The sequence below is a fragment of the Arachis duranensis genome, chromosome 3 (genome assembly GCF_000817695.3).
Source record: "Arachis duranensis cultivar V14167 chromosome 3, aradu.V14167.gnm2.J7QH, whole genome shotgun sequence".
NCBI classification, from domain to species: Eukaryota; Viridiplantae; Streptophyta; class Magnoliopsida; order Fabales; family Fabaceae; genus Arachis; species Arachis duranensis.
Genome location: NC_029774.3, coordinates 3,603,003 through 3,620,028, shown reverse-complemented (window position 1 = coordinate 3,620,028; position 17,026 = coordinate 3,603,003). Strand labels below are relative to the sequence as shown.

The 17,026-nt window shown below is 32.1% G+C and overlaps 2 protein-coding genes across 2 annotated transcripts; both read left to right on the top strand.

Annotated features, from left to right (window-relative positions):
- The first annotated feature begins 2,666 nt into the window (after positions 1-2,666).
- Positions 2,667-6,498, top strand: LOC107476753 (uncharacterized). Its single transcript, XM_016096629.3, has 4 exons — positions 2,667-3,917; positions 4,201-4,509; positions 4,862-4,953; positions 5,255-6,498. The coding sequence occupies exons 1-4, from the start codon at positions 2,976-2,978 to the stop codon at positions 6,123-6,125; spliced, it is 2,214 nt and encodes a 737-aa protein (XP_015952115.1). The 5' UTR covers positions 2,667-2,975; the 3' UTR covers positions 6,126-6,498.
- Positions 6,499-10,588: 4,090 nt separating this feature from the next.
- On the top strand, positions 10,589-16,679 carry LOC107476754 (calreticulin-3). Its single transcript, XM_016096631.3, has 14 exons — positions 10,589-10,771; positions 10,926-11,033; positions 11,561-11,753; positions 12,169-12,427; positions 12,704-12,760; positions 13,243-13,290; positions 13,402-13,488; positions 13,572-13,629; positions 13,961-14,028; positions 14,155-14,250; positions 14,339-14,395; positions 14,486-14,569; positions 15,294-15,323; positions 16,264-16,679. Exons 1-14 carry the CDS (start codon positions 10,654-10,656, stop codon positions 16,273-16,275), a joined length of 1,275 nt encoding a protein of 424 aa, XP_015952117.1. The 5' UTR covers positions 10,589-10,653; the 3' UTR covers positions 16,276-16,679.
- Positions 16,680-17,026: the final 347 nt, after the last annotated feature.

Here is a 17,026-nt window from a genome sequence, read left to right as displayed (position 1 = left end):
AATATAAAGACTTTTATAAATAAATTATTTTATATTTAAAAAATTATTATAAAAATCTTTATTTTAAAGTTGTGCATTAAATAAAATTAATAAAATAACTTAAAAAAAAAGTTATAATTTTTAATTTTTTCAAAAAATCTTAAATAATTTTTAAAAAAATTAAATATTTATCTAAAAAATTGTAGCAAATGTAATTTTTTATAATTTGTCCAGGCCATTATCATTAACGATATATGACTAGTGCTACATGGAAATGCACGATTCAATAATTTGCATTGTTTTTCTAAGAACCACATGTGTAAAGGTATTATTTCAAAGTTTCTATATATTATTATATTTGTACGGATTTCGACGGAATTATTATTACTGTAAAAGATCTACTAAATTATAACATATGGTATACCCTTGGAGATCCAGCACAACATTTTTATTTTATTTTATAAGTAACACTATAACCCGAACATTATTATCTTGTTCTTTAATTTACACCAGCCAGCGTGACTCTGCACATGCACATGCACATGCAAACTGCATATATAATACAAACATTTTATAAAAATATTATCTACCATACTTATAATGCAAGCCACAAATATTAGGAAATTTTTTAATTTTCTAGTACGTACTATGGAATTAATATTAAAATTTTTTCTAGAAGCCAAAGTGAAAGTGTGGGTCAGGTTCGTCATTATTTTTGTATCAGTTCAAGTGCATGTGTATTGTTTTTATGTGTTTTTGGGACATTGACAGATCTTTTAATCAATAATAAATACAAATATATAAAGGTTTATTATTCTTCTTGTATGTTTACCCATGTGAACTGAAGTATAATAAATCAAATTAAATGAGATTATAGCTAAATAATTGAATTACAATGCATGTTTTCATTATTATGTGCAGCCATAAGTAGTGTAAGTATAATGCTATCAATTATTATATCATTTAACAGCTATAAGTCTAAAAATTAATAATACAACTTTAATTTATAGTACTTTATAGTTTATATCTAGTTTTTTTATAAGTTTTGGTAATATCCAAAGTACATGAAGAAAACATATATAAGGCTCCAATATAATAATGAAGGTAGATTCTATAATGGAGTTGAGTTGTGTCGCTTTCTAATTATTTTGCTTGCTGATAAATGAAATGATACCATAATGAAGTATACAGTACTCCAACTCCAAGCCATTTCCAATCATTTTACCTTTTTTTTGGACTTTTGCATGGAAGGAAAATTTGTTTCCATGTAAATTTTAGAATTTTTTTCAAATAAATAAGTAATTCACCTTTTTAATTACTTTTTATGATAAATGTGGATAATTTATGAATATTTTATTTTTCTACTCTATTTTATATTCAGCACTTACATAATTCAAACTATAATTATTATTAGATACGATAAATTATTATTTTAGTTTTCAACGTTTGAGTCAAATTTTAATTTGGTCTCTAACGTATCAAACTATCTATTTCTATTCCAAAAATTTTAAACGGTCCAATATAGTCTAGGAGTGAGCACGATAGTGGGTATCCGATTATCCGTCTAAATCCGAACCAAACCAATTAAATTTGTTCTGAAATAAACGGGTAATCGGGTCTAACCCAAACCAAACCGATAACTTTTGTTAGTGATTGGTTCGGGTATCGATTTTGGGGGTGCGGAACCCGAACCAACCCACGAACCCGATCATATATTAATTAAATAAAAAAATAAAAAATATATATGATTTTTTTATTAGACAATGATTATTCATTATTAATATGTTTGGATTTTGATGGATTTAGTTTTTAATGTATTTGGTGTTTAACATGTTTAGATTATTTCTATTGATGTTACATATTTATTGTATTTGTTAAATTTTTAAGATAAAAATTTGTTTTTTTTTTTATGAATTTCAAAGTCATCGGGTACCCAATTACTCGAACCGAACCAATCCGTTCTTAATCGGTTTGGTTTGGTTCGGGTACATGTACAAAAAAATGCAAATCCGAATCAAACTGAACCAATTACATTTTGATCGATTCGGTTCTAATTTTATCGTAAACTCGAATCAAACTGACCCATGCTTACCCCTAATATGGTCCTACTTTGATAATAATAGTTAATAAAATGAGTGACGTAGACGATAATAACATTTTAGTTACGTCGTATCTTTTTTTATGTGTTAGAAAAATATAACCCAAAATTTATTGTAACACTTCTTCTCCTTAATTTTCTTTTTATACAAAACTCTAAATCCTAACAATGCTTCAAAAAAAATATATTAGTAATTGTTGATAAATCGATTTTACTTACATATTGAAATAAAATATTATTAGCTCTTCAACATATGAATTGTTTATATTAAATTTAATAGTGAGACAACATTAAATCCGTTTAAAACTTTTTTGAGATTAAAATATCACGTCAAAAATTTTTTAGAACTGAAATAAAATATTTAAAATATTAGAAATCAAATTAAAATTCATCCCAAACATTAAGAACTAGAATAATACTTTACCCATTTCCATAACATCTTACAGTTTTTTATGGAGAGGGTGCATATTTATATAACTAGTATTTTCAGCTCTTTATTATTATATACAATTTTACAAGCCTAATTAAAAATAGTGTATGTACTAAGTGGGTTCTCCTTCTCATGTCATAGCTGTAGGCACCCCCACTCATGAAAAACCATATAGTATACAAATCTCTCTTCATGCTATGGTTGGCAAATCCTTTTTCATATGAAAAGCTGCTACCAAAACCATAACTTTTCCAAATGTGATGTGTTTCACAATGAACCTTTTTTATTTTACTATGATTAAAACCCCAAAGGCCAAAGGTCACACATTTTTTTTTCTCTTCAGATTTCGTACTCTATAGGAGTTACCATTTTCTTGGAAACAGCTTCAATGGTTCCTTGTTAAATTGTCCAAACTTGGTTCTTGAATGTAAATTAGTATAGTGATGCAAATTACTGAATCCATTATCAATGGCAAATCTTGTTCCTGGGGTGCTTTTGAAACTGATGCAGCACATGAACACAGATATCAAAGTTGGTGGTGAACACAGGTCATCACTTCTTCAAGTTGTGAGCATTGTTCCAGCACTTGCAGGCACTGGTGATGATCTTGATCTCTTCTCAAACCATGGATTCTACCTAAAGGTCTCTGATTCATCTCATGCAACCTATGTTTCTCTTCCTGATGAAGATGATGATCTCATTCTCAGTGACAAAATCCAACTTGGCCAGTATGTGTTTGTTGAAAGGCTTGAACCAGCTTCCCCTGTTCCTATTCTTCATGGTGTTAGACCTGTCCCTGGTAGACACCCTTGTGTTGGAACACCACAAGATATTGTTGCAAATGCAACCAAAAACAACTCACCTGGATTGTTCCTTGGCAAAGGTGCTAAGGTTGATATGAATAACAGTGGTTTCTGTTCTGGTAATGGTGATGCAGCAGAGAGATCAAAGACAAACCCAAAATCTTATGTTAAGAGGGAAAAACAGGAAGAGAAGAAACCAGTGATGTTTGGTAATGGCAGGTCTAAATCTCCTATGACAAAAACAGGAGGAGATATTGGTGTTGAGGTGAAGAAGGAGCCATTGGCAAGATTGAAGTCCTTGAATTCAAGTTCAAGGTCTGTTACTCCTTCTTCACCAAGTAGTTGCTATTCACTGCCTACTTCTTTTGAGAAGTTTGCAAATGGGGTGAAGCAGCAGGCAAGTATCAAGGGTGCCCGTGGGGCGAGTTCTCCGAACGGGAAGAGGATTGTGATGGGGAATCCAATCAGGAATTTGGTTCAGGGAATTGAGCTTGGTGCTAAGGTTCTGAGAAAGAGTTGGGAAGGGAATATCATGGAGGTCAAGACTAAAGAGAGACCTAAATTAAGGGCAGCCAAGTGTGATCCTAAACAAGAAGTTCTTAGTTCTGTAAGTATGATTCACAAATCACAACACCTTTAATGGATTTAATTTCATAGTTTCCTTCATTTGGTTCATTCAAATGAATATTGAATGTTCTGCTATATGGTTAGAGTCTCTTTGCCTATGTTTGGTTAGCATCACAGAACAGAAAATATGGAGACAATATCGGTTTTCCCTCTATTATCTCATCATCTCCATATTTTTTGTCCTTGGATGCTAATCAAACAACACTACTTTGAGATAGTCAATCAATAAAGTATGTTTATCCTTTGATTTTTTGGTGCTAAAGACTCCTAGGAGAAGTACTTCAAGTGAAAAGTTGGCCTCTAAGGAAGAGGGTAAGATTCAAGCACCCACAAAGTCCTCTAAAGAAGAACACAAGGCTCAAACATCTACAAAGAAAGTTAGTGCTAATGGAACTGTGGAGGAACAAGAAAAGTCAAGCAAGACAAGAGTTTCCATTGGAAAGAAATCATCTGAGGTTTCTAAAACTGGATTCCCCGGGAACTTGGTCAAGGTTTTTCCAAATAGTAGAAAAGTGACAGATGCAAGTGTACAATGGTCTTCACTCCCCTCATCAATTGCAAAGCTTGGAAGGGTATACTCCCTTGAAAAAACTCCTCATTTTCTAAGTTTAGTTTCTTTGGCTCCTGTAGCTCTGAATGTGTTTATGTTATGCAAGTACTGTGGAGTGCTGAGGATAACTGAATGCAATATTCACTTGCAATTTTCATTACATCCTTTTGAATTTTGATTCATTTACACTCCCATTTGTCCTTTTTGCAATGTTAAACAAACAAGTTTTACATCATGTGATTGAAATATAATTTGATTTCCAATTCTGAAATAGTAAATGGTAAATTTGGTTTATTATTATTGAATCCTTTTGTTTGGGAAAGAAGTTATGTGGCTTTTAATTCTTATTATTTATACTTCTTCATGTGTGACAGGAAGTGATGAGGTACAGAGATGCAGCACAGATGGCAGCAACAGAGGCTTTGCAAGAGGCTTCTGCTGCAGAGAGTTTGCTACAATGTCTAAGGTATGAATTTAGTTCAGATCTTTAGATCTAGTTTTTCTTAATATTGATAGGTTTTAGATTGTTCATGTACAATGAAATCAAGATATATTGGTACTTGTAGTAACTTTATTATTTTAATCTATTGAAGCAAAGAACATCTGTAAGATATGAAAAATATAGTCACAATAACTTGTATTATACTCCAATGAAGTATTATATAAAATATTTTGACATCTTCTCTTCTCCTTTCATGATGATAACAATCCAGCAATGCATCATGCCAAGTTTTTTTGACACACTTTTTGGTTGATTTTTATGTCAGTTTATATGCAGAACTAAGCAATTCTGCTAAAGAACAAAACCCGCAGCCCACGATAGAGCAGTTCTTAACTCTTCATTCAAGCCTGAATAGTTCACGAACAATTGCTGACTCGTTATCTAAACCAATTCCAGATGCTTCATCTCCGGATTACGAAAGTAGCACAATGGAAGAAGCACTAAAAGTCAAATCACATATACAGAAACTTGCAACTTCATGGATCCAGGGTGCCTTAGCCACCAATCTATCATCCTTTTCTGTCTACAATCTAGAACCTCAGCCATCCAAGCTTCAAGCTTCAAGCAATTCTCAAAATCAAAAGAACATCCTCGGAAGTAGTAAGCCAATGTTGATCCTTGAGAATTCATGTGAAGACACTTCGTCAAAATCTCACGGAAAAACTCGCCCTATTACCAAGCTTGCCTCGCAAGGAACTCCACGAAAATCAGTCGATGGGTTAGCAAACGGGCACAACAAGCAACTAGTCCAACCTCTACCACAATGGACTAAAGGAAATGGCCTTGATGAGGTGGTTAATTTGGCTGACATGCTGCAATTAAGGTCTAGAGACTGGTTTCTTGGATTTGTTGAGAGATTCTTGGACACTGATGGGGACATTAGTTTGTCAAATAATGGTGAAATTGCGGGCATGCTGGGTCAACTAAAGAGTGTGAATGATTGGTTGGATGGGATAGGATCAGAGAAGAATGAGGGAGAGGTACCATGCCAGATACCAGCAGAGACAATTGAGAGGTTGAGGAAGAAAATATATGAGTATCTTCTTACACATGTTGAATCTGCTGCTGCTGCACTCACTGCTGGATCACAACCATCACTTGAGATCCAAACAAAAGAAACAAAATCCAAAAGGTGAAAAATGATTGTGTAGCTGAGATTAAGGTATTCATTCTTTGTGGTGGCGTGGGACTGAAGTTACTAGAAAACTGGTACAGCGCACGGTTCATTTTGATATGGACTTAGATACTTTCTGTAATTAAAATACAAGTATTTCTTTAGAGAGAATTTGTCCATACTCCATACCAAAGATGTGTGTAAGAAGAAGAAGGATTCTTCTGATTGTGTTTTATATTGTACATAAGTCCTACATGGGTTTGAGGTATAGATGGAGTGCTAATAATTTATGAGGGAAAAAAAAAATGTTGAAAATGTAAGTTGTGATGCGGATTTTTTTTTTTGTTCCTTCCCTCTTTTTCCTCCTTCTAAATTAATGTTCGGATGACATACAAATTGAGAGTTGAGACATTTGAAGATATAAGCAATAATAATGATCTTTTTTTTCGTTTGTCTTCTGCTTTGAACATGTCATGAACTGAGATTTAAGGAAATAATAAGCTATCACCTATCTTCATTTCCTATAGTTTGAGTGAAAATCCAATAACAGCTCACATGAGTATTTACTCTCTCTTTCATGTGAACTTTCGAACTACACTTCCTCTGTCTAAATAATAAATAATGAACTATGATGATGAAGAAGAGACTTGAAATGGAGAGCGACTTCCTAACTTGGGACAGCCTTTAATGTCCAATTTCGGCAAACATGGACAGAATATAATTCCTTTGCACACACACTCTAATTTTGGCAAGTCAAGCAACTCCAGGGTGGTGAAGTTGGGGAGTGTAATGGTGGAAGCACCATCATCAATATTAGCATCACTGCTGTTCACTGCGAATATTTCTGTCAATGAATCACAACTGTCTACAGTTAATGTCTGGAGGTTTTGAAGTTGGGAGAATAACCCTGCTGTTACCAACGTTTCTATCTCATTGCAATAAGAGATCTTAAAATGCCCGAGATGAGAGAAGATGGCACATGGTAAGACAGTGTCACCAACATCTTCCTTACAAATTACTCTTAAGCTCTGCAAACAACGAAGTTGCAAGGATTGAAGGTTGTTGAGATTATTACAAACGGAACAATTACCAAATAAACAAAACAGGCTCTTCATTTCTGCACAACTCTGAATTTCTATGTTCATCAAAGAAGAAGAAGCAGTATTTGATAGAGCATCACATAAGCTTTTCCAACACGCATTACAATCAATGGAGAGATTGGCAGCTCTTCATTACGATGACGCTTTTCCACAACAAAGTAAGTAAATATAATTTTATTTATTTAATGAAAGATTAGTTAAGTTACAATAAGTAAACCTTGATTGCCAAAGTAAACTACGGTTAATTATCTTAGTCATCAAAGATTATTGAAATATTTTTAGAAGCAAGATATTTAGTTATTTACCTTGAATAATGCTTGTCATACTCATATATGAAAGAGCCTAGCAGCGGAAACGACAACAATGTCTAACACAAGAACAATATGGAAGCACTCACAACACAATATGGCAGCAACTATAACAAGCAAATATAGCAAGTAAAGCAATAACAAGAACACACCAAGATTTTAACGTGGAAAACCCCATCAATGTGAGAGGTAAAAACCACGGGTCGTCCAGACCAATGAAATAGCTCCACTATAATCAAATGAGGTACAAAAAAGTCTCAAACAAAGCACAAAAATGTGCATATAACCAGCCAAAACATCAATGCACCAAAGCTCACAAATAATAGGCAAGAAGATGAAATATACCCAAAAAATAGAGCTGATGTCGAAGCCAATTTCTCCCTCTGCAGACCTCCAATTAAAATCTCCACCGTTCAGAATGAAGAACAAGATGTGAAGAATCTACAGTTCAAATTTCACGTCGATCCAACGGTGAAAGAATGAGAACTGCCGTTCCAAAATTTCTGCTCTGTGTAAAAACGGGAAACCTAATTTCTCTCTTGCGAAACCAATTTCTCCTACTGCAAACCTCTAATCAACATCTCCACCGATCAGAATGAAGAACAAGATGATAAGAACACGCAGTTTAAATTTCAAGTCGATCCAACGGTGAACAACTGAGAAACTTCCATTTGAAATTTACTACTTTGGGCAAAAACGGAAATTCTATTTTTCCCTCTTCTCTCTCACTTGGTGGCTATTCTCTCTTTCTCTCAAAAGACCTCAAAAACTGAATTAGGGTTGTGACATTAGGGTGCAAGAATACACCCCCAAAATGTTGGGCTTGGGCCTCACAAAGAAGAGAAAAAAACCCAACAATATAATAATTACTTCACTTGATTGATATTGATTGGGTATTACATTTATTAAAACAGAAACTCTCATTGGTTTATTGATGCATGTTCATGTTAAAGTCCACCCGTTTATCTATCCAAAAAGTCTAAAAAATCAGTATTTTTATTAAAATTTGGTCAGCACTTAATTATAAAAAAACGATTCATTTTACATCATTAGATGTTATCTCACACTATTAAAAATATTAATAATGGCTAATTGATAGCTAAATATTACAATTTTTTCTGCCCTCTAGCACTCCTCTTCCTTTACGAGTCTTAACTCGGCTTTGTCATCTATTATTAGTCAACGGTAACTCAATATGTTGTCATATGGTTATTACTTATTACTATAATTAGAGTGAGACCCGCGCAATGCGAAGAAAGGTAGATTATTTATACTATATAATATATTTTAATAAATGTTATATTAAAAATATTTTAGAGAAGATATTATAAATAGATTTTGAATTTATTTATTTTTAAAAAAGACACAGGTTATTTATATTAGAGTTATACAAAATTGTATTTTCATTTTTTTTTATTTGCATTAATGGATACACTTTGTCTTTTTTGTGATTTTTTTGTTTGTAAATAATTAAAAGAATAAATGAATGAGAATGAAAAACATATAAAAATGTTATATTAAATTTAAGAAATTTTTGACAATTAGTATGAGAGATTAAGAAATAAAGAATAGTGAGAGTCTTAATATGTATAAGTTGTAGAATTTGAATATTTGTAACTGAAATTTTTTATTATTATTATTATAATACTTTTAGTGTATGTTTATTGCATCTAATTAGTACTTGATGTTTCAATTGAATAATAATAGATAAGAATTTTTTGTTTTAATTTTTTAAAAACATTTTATTAAGTAGTGATTGGTTGATTTTTATCTTTTGTCAAGTCATTAGAATTGCTGATATGGTATTATTAACAAAAAAAAAATAACTTAAATTTATTGTGAAGAGAATTGATATAAATTTTTATATATTATAAATAGGTAAATAGATAAATAGATAAACATAATGGTCGTTAATCCACATTAAACTACACTGGTTTCAAATAAGATTTCAGGTCTTTTAGAATACAGCAGCTACTTAACCAGTCTACGACGCTACATCTAACATTTTACATGCCATTATTGATCAGTCATCATGTTACTGACCAAGTTTTCTAATTTATTTATTACTAGATTTATACTAAAATAATTAATTTTTGTATATAATTTTTTAAAAAAATTAATATTAAATTTAAATAAAATTACAAAGACATTATATATTTTAATGTACGAGAGATTTCACTATTATCTAATACATATGTCTAGTAAACTTAAATACTAGTGCAAGAATGAAACTATGAGATATAACACAAATATAAAATATTTATTTCAATAATTAAAAAGTATCTATTTTTCATGAATCATGACATCAAATATTTTTAACATTATTATTACAATAAATTATTAAAAAAACACAATATATAAGTGATAAAGACGGTATATAACTAACAAACACAGTTAGATAAAAAAAAATAGATAAAAAAAACTCAAAACATTATAAATTAATAGATAGATAAATAAATAAATAATTTTTTGTAAAATTAAATTTATTTTCTAAATAAAATATACAATATTAGAATTTAGACTATTAACATGAATTAATATTTTTTATGCTATAATTTTTTGATAGAATTAAATAATTTAGTGTGTGAAATTATGATATTAATATTAAATTAATTATATACATACTATTTTCTAAGATAACATAAATATAATTCTAAAATATTTTTTCTATAATGTTACCATAAATAACATGATAATTTTATATAAAAACTTAAAAAATTATGTGTTATTTATTTACAATGACCTTACTTTTAGTTTTTTTTTATATATATTTTAATAGATGACCCACGTACCCTTTTTTGACCAAAAGCAATTAGGAACGAAGAAAAAAATTTTAGTTTTAGCTTTTCGGGGAAAAAAGTCATTTTCTTAAAAAAAAAAAAAGACATATAATAATTATAGTTTGCATCCTCACATAGTAAAGAGGTAACACATTTGTAAATGAAGTCAACTAATTACTTGCATTCATATTCACTCTGAGATGGTAATAATCTTAGACTAATTAAGAATGATTTAAGTTGATTAATTAATGGTAAGAAAGGAAGTGGGAGAAAATGGAAGTGGAAGTGGGTTGTTGTTCTAGAAAGTACTATTCGTATTTTCACGTTAATTTAAAGCAACTTTCTCTCAACACTGAAATGAGATGAGTGAGATGGGTAATCTCAGCAAGCAGCTTCTTATGCTCTTTCTTTTCCTCTTTGCAACTCTTCACTTCCCTTCTTCTTCCTTCGCTGAGGTCTTCTTCGAAGAGAGGTTCGAAGGTAACTTTTAATAATACTTCTTTTTGATTCAGTTGGAGTTAGTTAGTTTGGTTGATTCAGTTTGACAACTGCATAGGGTTGTTATTATTTGTAACTAATTAACTAACTAACTAGCTAGCATTGGCTTCAAACTTTGAATGTTGAAAAAAACAAGATGGATGGAAGAGTCGTTGGGTTTTATCAGATTGGAAAAGGAGTGAAGGAAAAGCTGGTACCTTTAAGCACACTGCAGGAAAATGGCCTGGAGATCCTGATGACAAAGGTTCGTTTATCATTTTGCACCATCTTACTCTAATATTTAGGATTTTTTTATTTTAATGATGATTCATTCTTTACACATGTTTAATCATATGCTGACACATTGGAAGAAAGTGGTTGACTTAACTATGCACCATCTTAAAAGGCTTACAATACAAACCAACTTAGATTGCTCGAGGGGTCAGCTCACTCGTCTATTTAATCAAGTGTTCAGAGCTTGAATTCCACTTTGGGCATGCAACAGCCCATTGGTCAGCAGCCACAAACCCTTAAGATTAGTTCTGGGGAATACCGTGGGAAAACAAAAGGCTTACATTACAAATATTTGATTGGATGATGGGATAAAACTCTTTTATTTTGTCAGTAGAATAGCAACTGTTTTAGTTCTAGTTACACTATATTCAGATTAGTGCAATGAGGGTTTAACCAAAATAACATTTCTATGGCGTGTTTAGAAAATGATAGGTATAGGAAGCTTTTGATTACAAGTTGCTTCAAAGCTAGGATAAGCTTATCCCACAATCCTTGCAGGTCTCCAAACATATAATGATGCCAAGCATTATGCCATATCTGCGAAGATACCAGAGTTGAGCAACAAGAACAAGACACTGGTGGTCCAGTATTCTATTAGGTTTGAGCAGGACATTGAATGCGGCGGTGGTTACATCAAGCTTCTTTCTGGTTATGTCAATCAGAAGAAGTTTGGTGGGGATACTCCGTATAGGTTCGTGAATTTCTTATTCGTATGTTTAACTTGGTTTGTGGCTTATGATTCAGAAGTTCTTCAACATGGTACATTAGATTGTGGAAAAGTTGCTTTTTTGAAGAATGTGCTGCAGAGTTTAGCTCATCATTTCTGATGAGCACACTGATCAATTTTATGCTTATTTGTTCACCCTCGTCATCAAATTTTCACAACCTCCTTAATTAGTAGTGTTGATATGTGAGAGATATAAGCAGTAACTTCTTGTGTTTTAAGAAAATGTCACTCGAAATTCCAAACATGAACTTACTATATACTAACTTAGCTGAAAAGATATAGACATGAAGTCTATACTGTACATCATTGCTGCCTTTGAGGAATTAATACTCCTTCCTTGGTGTGATTTTAGTAAACTGATTGGTTTTTCTTAATGCAGTCTGATGTTTGGACCAGATATATGCGGCACACAGACCAAAAAGCTGCATCTTATACTATCATACCAGGGGCAGAACTACCCCATTAGAAAGGATTTACAATGTGAAACAGACAAAATGACTCATTTCTATACATTTATTCTAAGGCCTGATGCCTCTTATAGTGTCCTTGTTGATAATCGAGAAAGAGACTCTGGAAGCATGTATACAGATTGGGACATCCTTCCTCCAAGGAAGATCAAGGATGTCAATGCCAAAAAGGTATTATGTTTTGCCCTCTGTGTGTATCTTTTTTCTCATTTGAATTTTGTGTATGAACCGTTGTGGTGGCTTTTTTTTTCCCCCCCAGTAATTGAGTAAAGTTCAAACATTCAATGATTGTTATTAGTTATTACTGACTGGATCTAAAAGGCATACATGCAAAACAACTTGACCAAATATTCTATAGGATGCTTCATTTGAGATGGGATTCTTTTGGTATATCTTCTTTTACAATCTACCTTTCCTGTAAAGTCGTAAAAATTTTCCTTATTACAGCCGGCAGACTGGGATGATAGAGAGTACATTGAAGATCCTAATGAAGTCAAACCAGAGGTACTTTTGTCCCCTTCTTCGCTGAAATCTCATTTTTAATAATGTTTAGTTTAATTTAACTTTTGTTAAAGTTTTCAGCAAGATTGAAAACAATATACATGCATTTCCTTTTGTTAAAGTCTTCACTTGATAAACGAGAATGTCTACTTCAACTAGTACCGGAGCTAATTTAGCAAAATGTTATTGGTTTCTGTATTACAAGTGCTTTTAATTAGTTATTCTTTTAACATCTGTCAAAGGTTATTATTGGTTTTCAAAACTTTTTCAGACACTTGTTATCTTTCAGATATTTTATTTGTTGGGGAAATAGATAGTAGCTTCTAACAAGGATATAATGTCTTTTGACAATATATTATTGGTGAAAAGAAATCTAATGGAAGACCTCTCAAAATGTTTTAGGTGCTGCACACAGATTTTGATTAATCTTTTTATGTATAGTTGCCATATTTTGACGTGTGCTTCTCATTATCTTGATATTGCAGGGGTATGATTCAATCCCAGCTGAAATTCCTGATCCTAAAGCCAAGAAGGTTTATTTGCTTACCATATTCATAATTTAAGAGTAAGATCTTTATTTAGATAGAAGGCTTTGCTAAAAGCCCTTAGTTTGCTTCTTTTTTTTTGATACTTTGTTTGAGTAGCCTGCTGACTGGGATGAGGATGAAGATGGACTATGGAAGCCCTCCAAAGTGCCCAATCCAGCATACAAAGGGCCATGGAAACGCAAGGTTGTTCAAACAACATTCGTTAACATTTGAATAGATGTTCAAGTATCTTGGCGTTTCTAATTGCTGCAATTTGTTGTACTCAGAAAATCAAGAACCCCAATTACAAGGGAAAGTGGAAGATCCCATGGATTGACAACCCAGGTAAGTTTATGTTGTAAACATGGGATATCTGTCATTTGGATCTAGATATAAGGTTCAATGGTTCATGGCTTTAATTAGGTTGTAGTGTAACACGAATGAACTACTTCTTAGTTTCATGAATGTAAAAAAATAAGAGAAAAACAAATTCTTACATGTGGCTTCCTTTGGATACTACAGACTTTGATAGCATTTGGTTTTATCCAGCATCTTGGGCCGTATTTATCAATACTTGATCCTTTCTTACAAAGCACCCGAAACTTTATTAATATTTTTCGTGACTAATTAACATTGGCTCTCGTGAATTTTTCTTTGGATTTCCTGTTTTCTGCAGAATTCGAGGACGATCCTGATCTTTATGTGTTGAAACCAATAAAATATGTGGGCATCGAAGTGTGGCAGGTGCTTTATGTCATCCTCTATGTTGATTGAAGTATTCAATTGGCAACGAAGTTAACTGGTCTCTTGACTTGTTTATTTATCTATTATTTATGTGAAGCTTTATAATATTATGATTCGGATCCACAGGTGAAGGCTGGTTCAATTTTCGACAATATTTTACTTTGTGATGACCCACAGTATGCAAAGCAAATTGTGGATGAATATATGGCTAATAATAAAGAGGTGAGCACTTGCTTTCAGTGTTCGTATCTTTTATTTGGTTTATTGGAGCCATGATTATTTGCATTCTTATTTTGTGTAAAAATTTCAGGCTGAAAAAGAAGCTTTTGAAGAAGCAGAAAAGGAAAGAAAGGCTAGGGAAGAAGAGGTAATTTGAGAAGTCTAAATACCTAAACAATGTTTTGATATGTCCAATATCAATACTTGTTATGTAATATTTTATGTTATGACTATATAGGAGGCGCAAAGAGCAAGAGAAGAGGGCGAGAAGAGGAGGAGGGAGAGGGATCATAAATATGGAGATAGGCGGCGCCGTAGAAGGGTAATATATTTTCCCCCTAATTTTATTCCGAAGTTAAAATAATATTTGCTGACATTCACTAGCAAAGTGTTGGTTGAATTTTCCAACTTTTGCTTGGTAGGAATTACTCTAAACAGAAAAATATGCCGTTTTAACCAAATTGGTATAGCAAAAAATCAATGTATTTGGACATAATTTTATCCGCATACATTGATTTTCTGTTTAACAATTTGGCAAAAGAAACATTTATTTTGAATCGGAGCAAGTAGAATGGTAGAGAGAAGAGGGTGGGGGACATATGGTGGATTTCTTGCCCTCCTTTCTTAACTTATGTGTTCGAGGGGTGAACATGAAATATAGTACAGGATGATGATTGATGGTTGAAGCAAAATCATTTTCATTATTATTGTGCTTTTTGAAACTGTTTCCTTCAAAACAAGAAGGTAAGGCTGAAAACATTGGACAATGATCTTGTAAGTACTAAGTACCAGCTGGACCAATCATGGCAGTGGGAACTATTGGACAATAGTGTTAAGAGTGAATAATTTATGTAGGAAGCTCACAACTTGGTCCCTGAAAAAAATATCAACACAAAAATTCTTCCCTGAGAGATCAAAGATAAAGTATAAAAATAATACTTGAGAATTAAAATTTGATTTTGTGGATGATTCTTAAATAAATTCTGATTTATAGACCTTTTTCTTTTTCTTAGTTTGGTAATTAATTTTTGGACTTTATTTTGCAGCCGGATCCCCATGAGTACATGGATTATCATGTAAGCCTAAAACTCTCTTTTCTCTTTCCTTATTGATGTGAATTCTTCTTAGTACTTTGTTGTATTATCTTATATGCAATTTGGTAATTATTTATGCTCTTTTAGTTGCTACAGAACTAAGAATAATATCTAATTAAACTCATTGCCATCCAAATAACAAACTCTTCCACATCCAGCTAAAATGGAACCAAGGTATTTAAATATAGAAAAAGGTTGCATGTGCACAGGAAAAAACAGAAGTGTAATGCTCAGATAATGCACTATTCAAATGTAGCTTTATACCCTTCTTGAGATAAGGCTGTGACCACAAGGTCATTGACTACTATGTAAAGTCTGTATCTGTTTTGGTGCCTTATAAAATGGCAAGTATGCAATGATGGAATATAGATAATGAAGTACTATGCTAAGAAAATTATTGCTATGGAAAAATCGGATTGCTCTAACTTCCAACCACTGCCTCAGAAATTTTATCAAAAGAAGTAACTAAAAAAAGAGGTTCTTCTAAGTTTCAATAATGTAATAAGAACTTAAAAATAGACCAGACTGATGCCATATGCAGAGGATTTTTTTTCCTTAAATGTTTTTGGAGCACATTTAACAAAGTCTTTTGATACGTTTGCTGTGAATTTAGCTCCTAATACTCTATATTCACCAGTATATAATATGTTACAACACTGTTTAAGTAAGGTGTATCAATCATGAGGATAACTTGTTGGCCATCCCAGTTGTTATTGTACTACAATTTTAAAATAGTAGACTAGTGCTAACTTTTTGAAATTCTCAAGGCTACCTTTAGATTCATTGCACTAAAACTTAATGAGTTCTGTGCAACCTGGCAACTTTTTTCTGTTTCCCTTTTGACATAAATGTCAATTGTCAACTCTTGTTTGTTTTCCATTACTCTTATTTATTATTTGCATTAACTTGGCTTTAACAACAGGATGAACTTTGAAAGTTTGTGCACTGCTTCAGCTTGTGGTGGTTGTCCTCTGCAAAAATCTATGCTATCACTCTTGAAGGTTTTTCAAAGCTATTTTGTACAATCTTAAAACATATTTAATGTGTATCAGAAGAATATCTATTATCTATAATTATTCGTTTTTTGTTTATATAGTAATTCTTAAAATCTGAAAAATGAATGATTATAGATAGATATTCTTAAAATGCGGATTAAATTTAACGAAAATGCCTCCAGAATTATGCAATTATTTTTCCCTTTTTTTTCTTTTGAGGGTTGTGAGTGAAATTGTAGGACCAAAGCTGCAATTGCACTGAAATGATGAGCTGTACTGAACTGTACCATATTGATTAGATATGGGCTTCAGCAATTTATGTTAACTTTGATTTTCTATTGAATTGTTAGATCATGCAGTTATGGCTCTACTCAAAAAGTGTGAATTATATAACTTTCTCAGTATCTGTACCAGTACCACTGGGAGGAAAAAAACAATAAAAGAAAATAGCCATGTCAATGTTAATTATGTATTATTCTTGTTATTATGTCTTCACACCTAATTACCTAAAAAAGAAACTAAATGGTGACACATCTTTCTAAAGGGTACCCTATTTCAGTTTTTCTTTCATTCATATAATCATATTTTAGACACTGAAATTTAATTACACTATAATTAGAGAGTTAATTATGCATAAATATGGCTGTGTATGTTTACAAACACAGGATAAAGAGATAAAATCGTGTGATG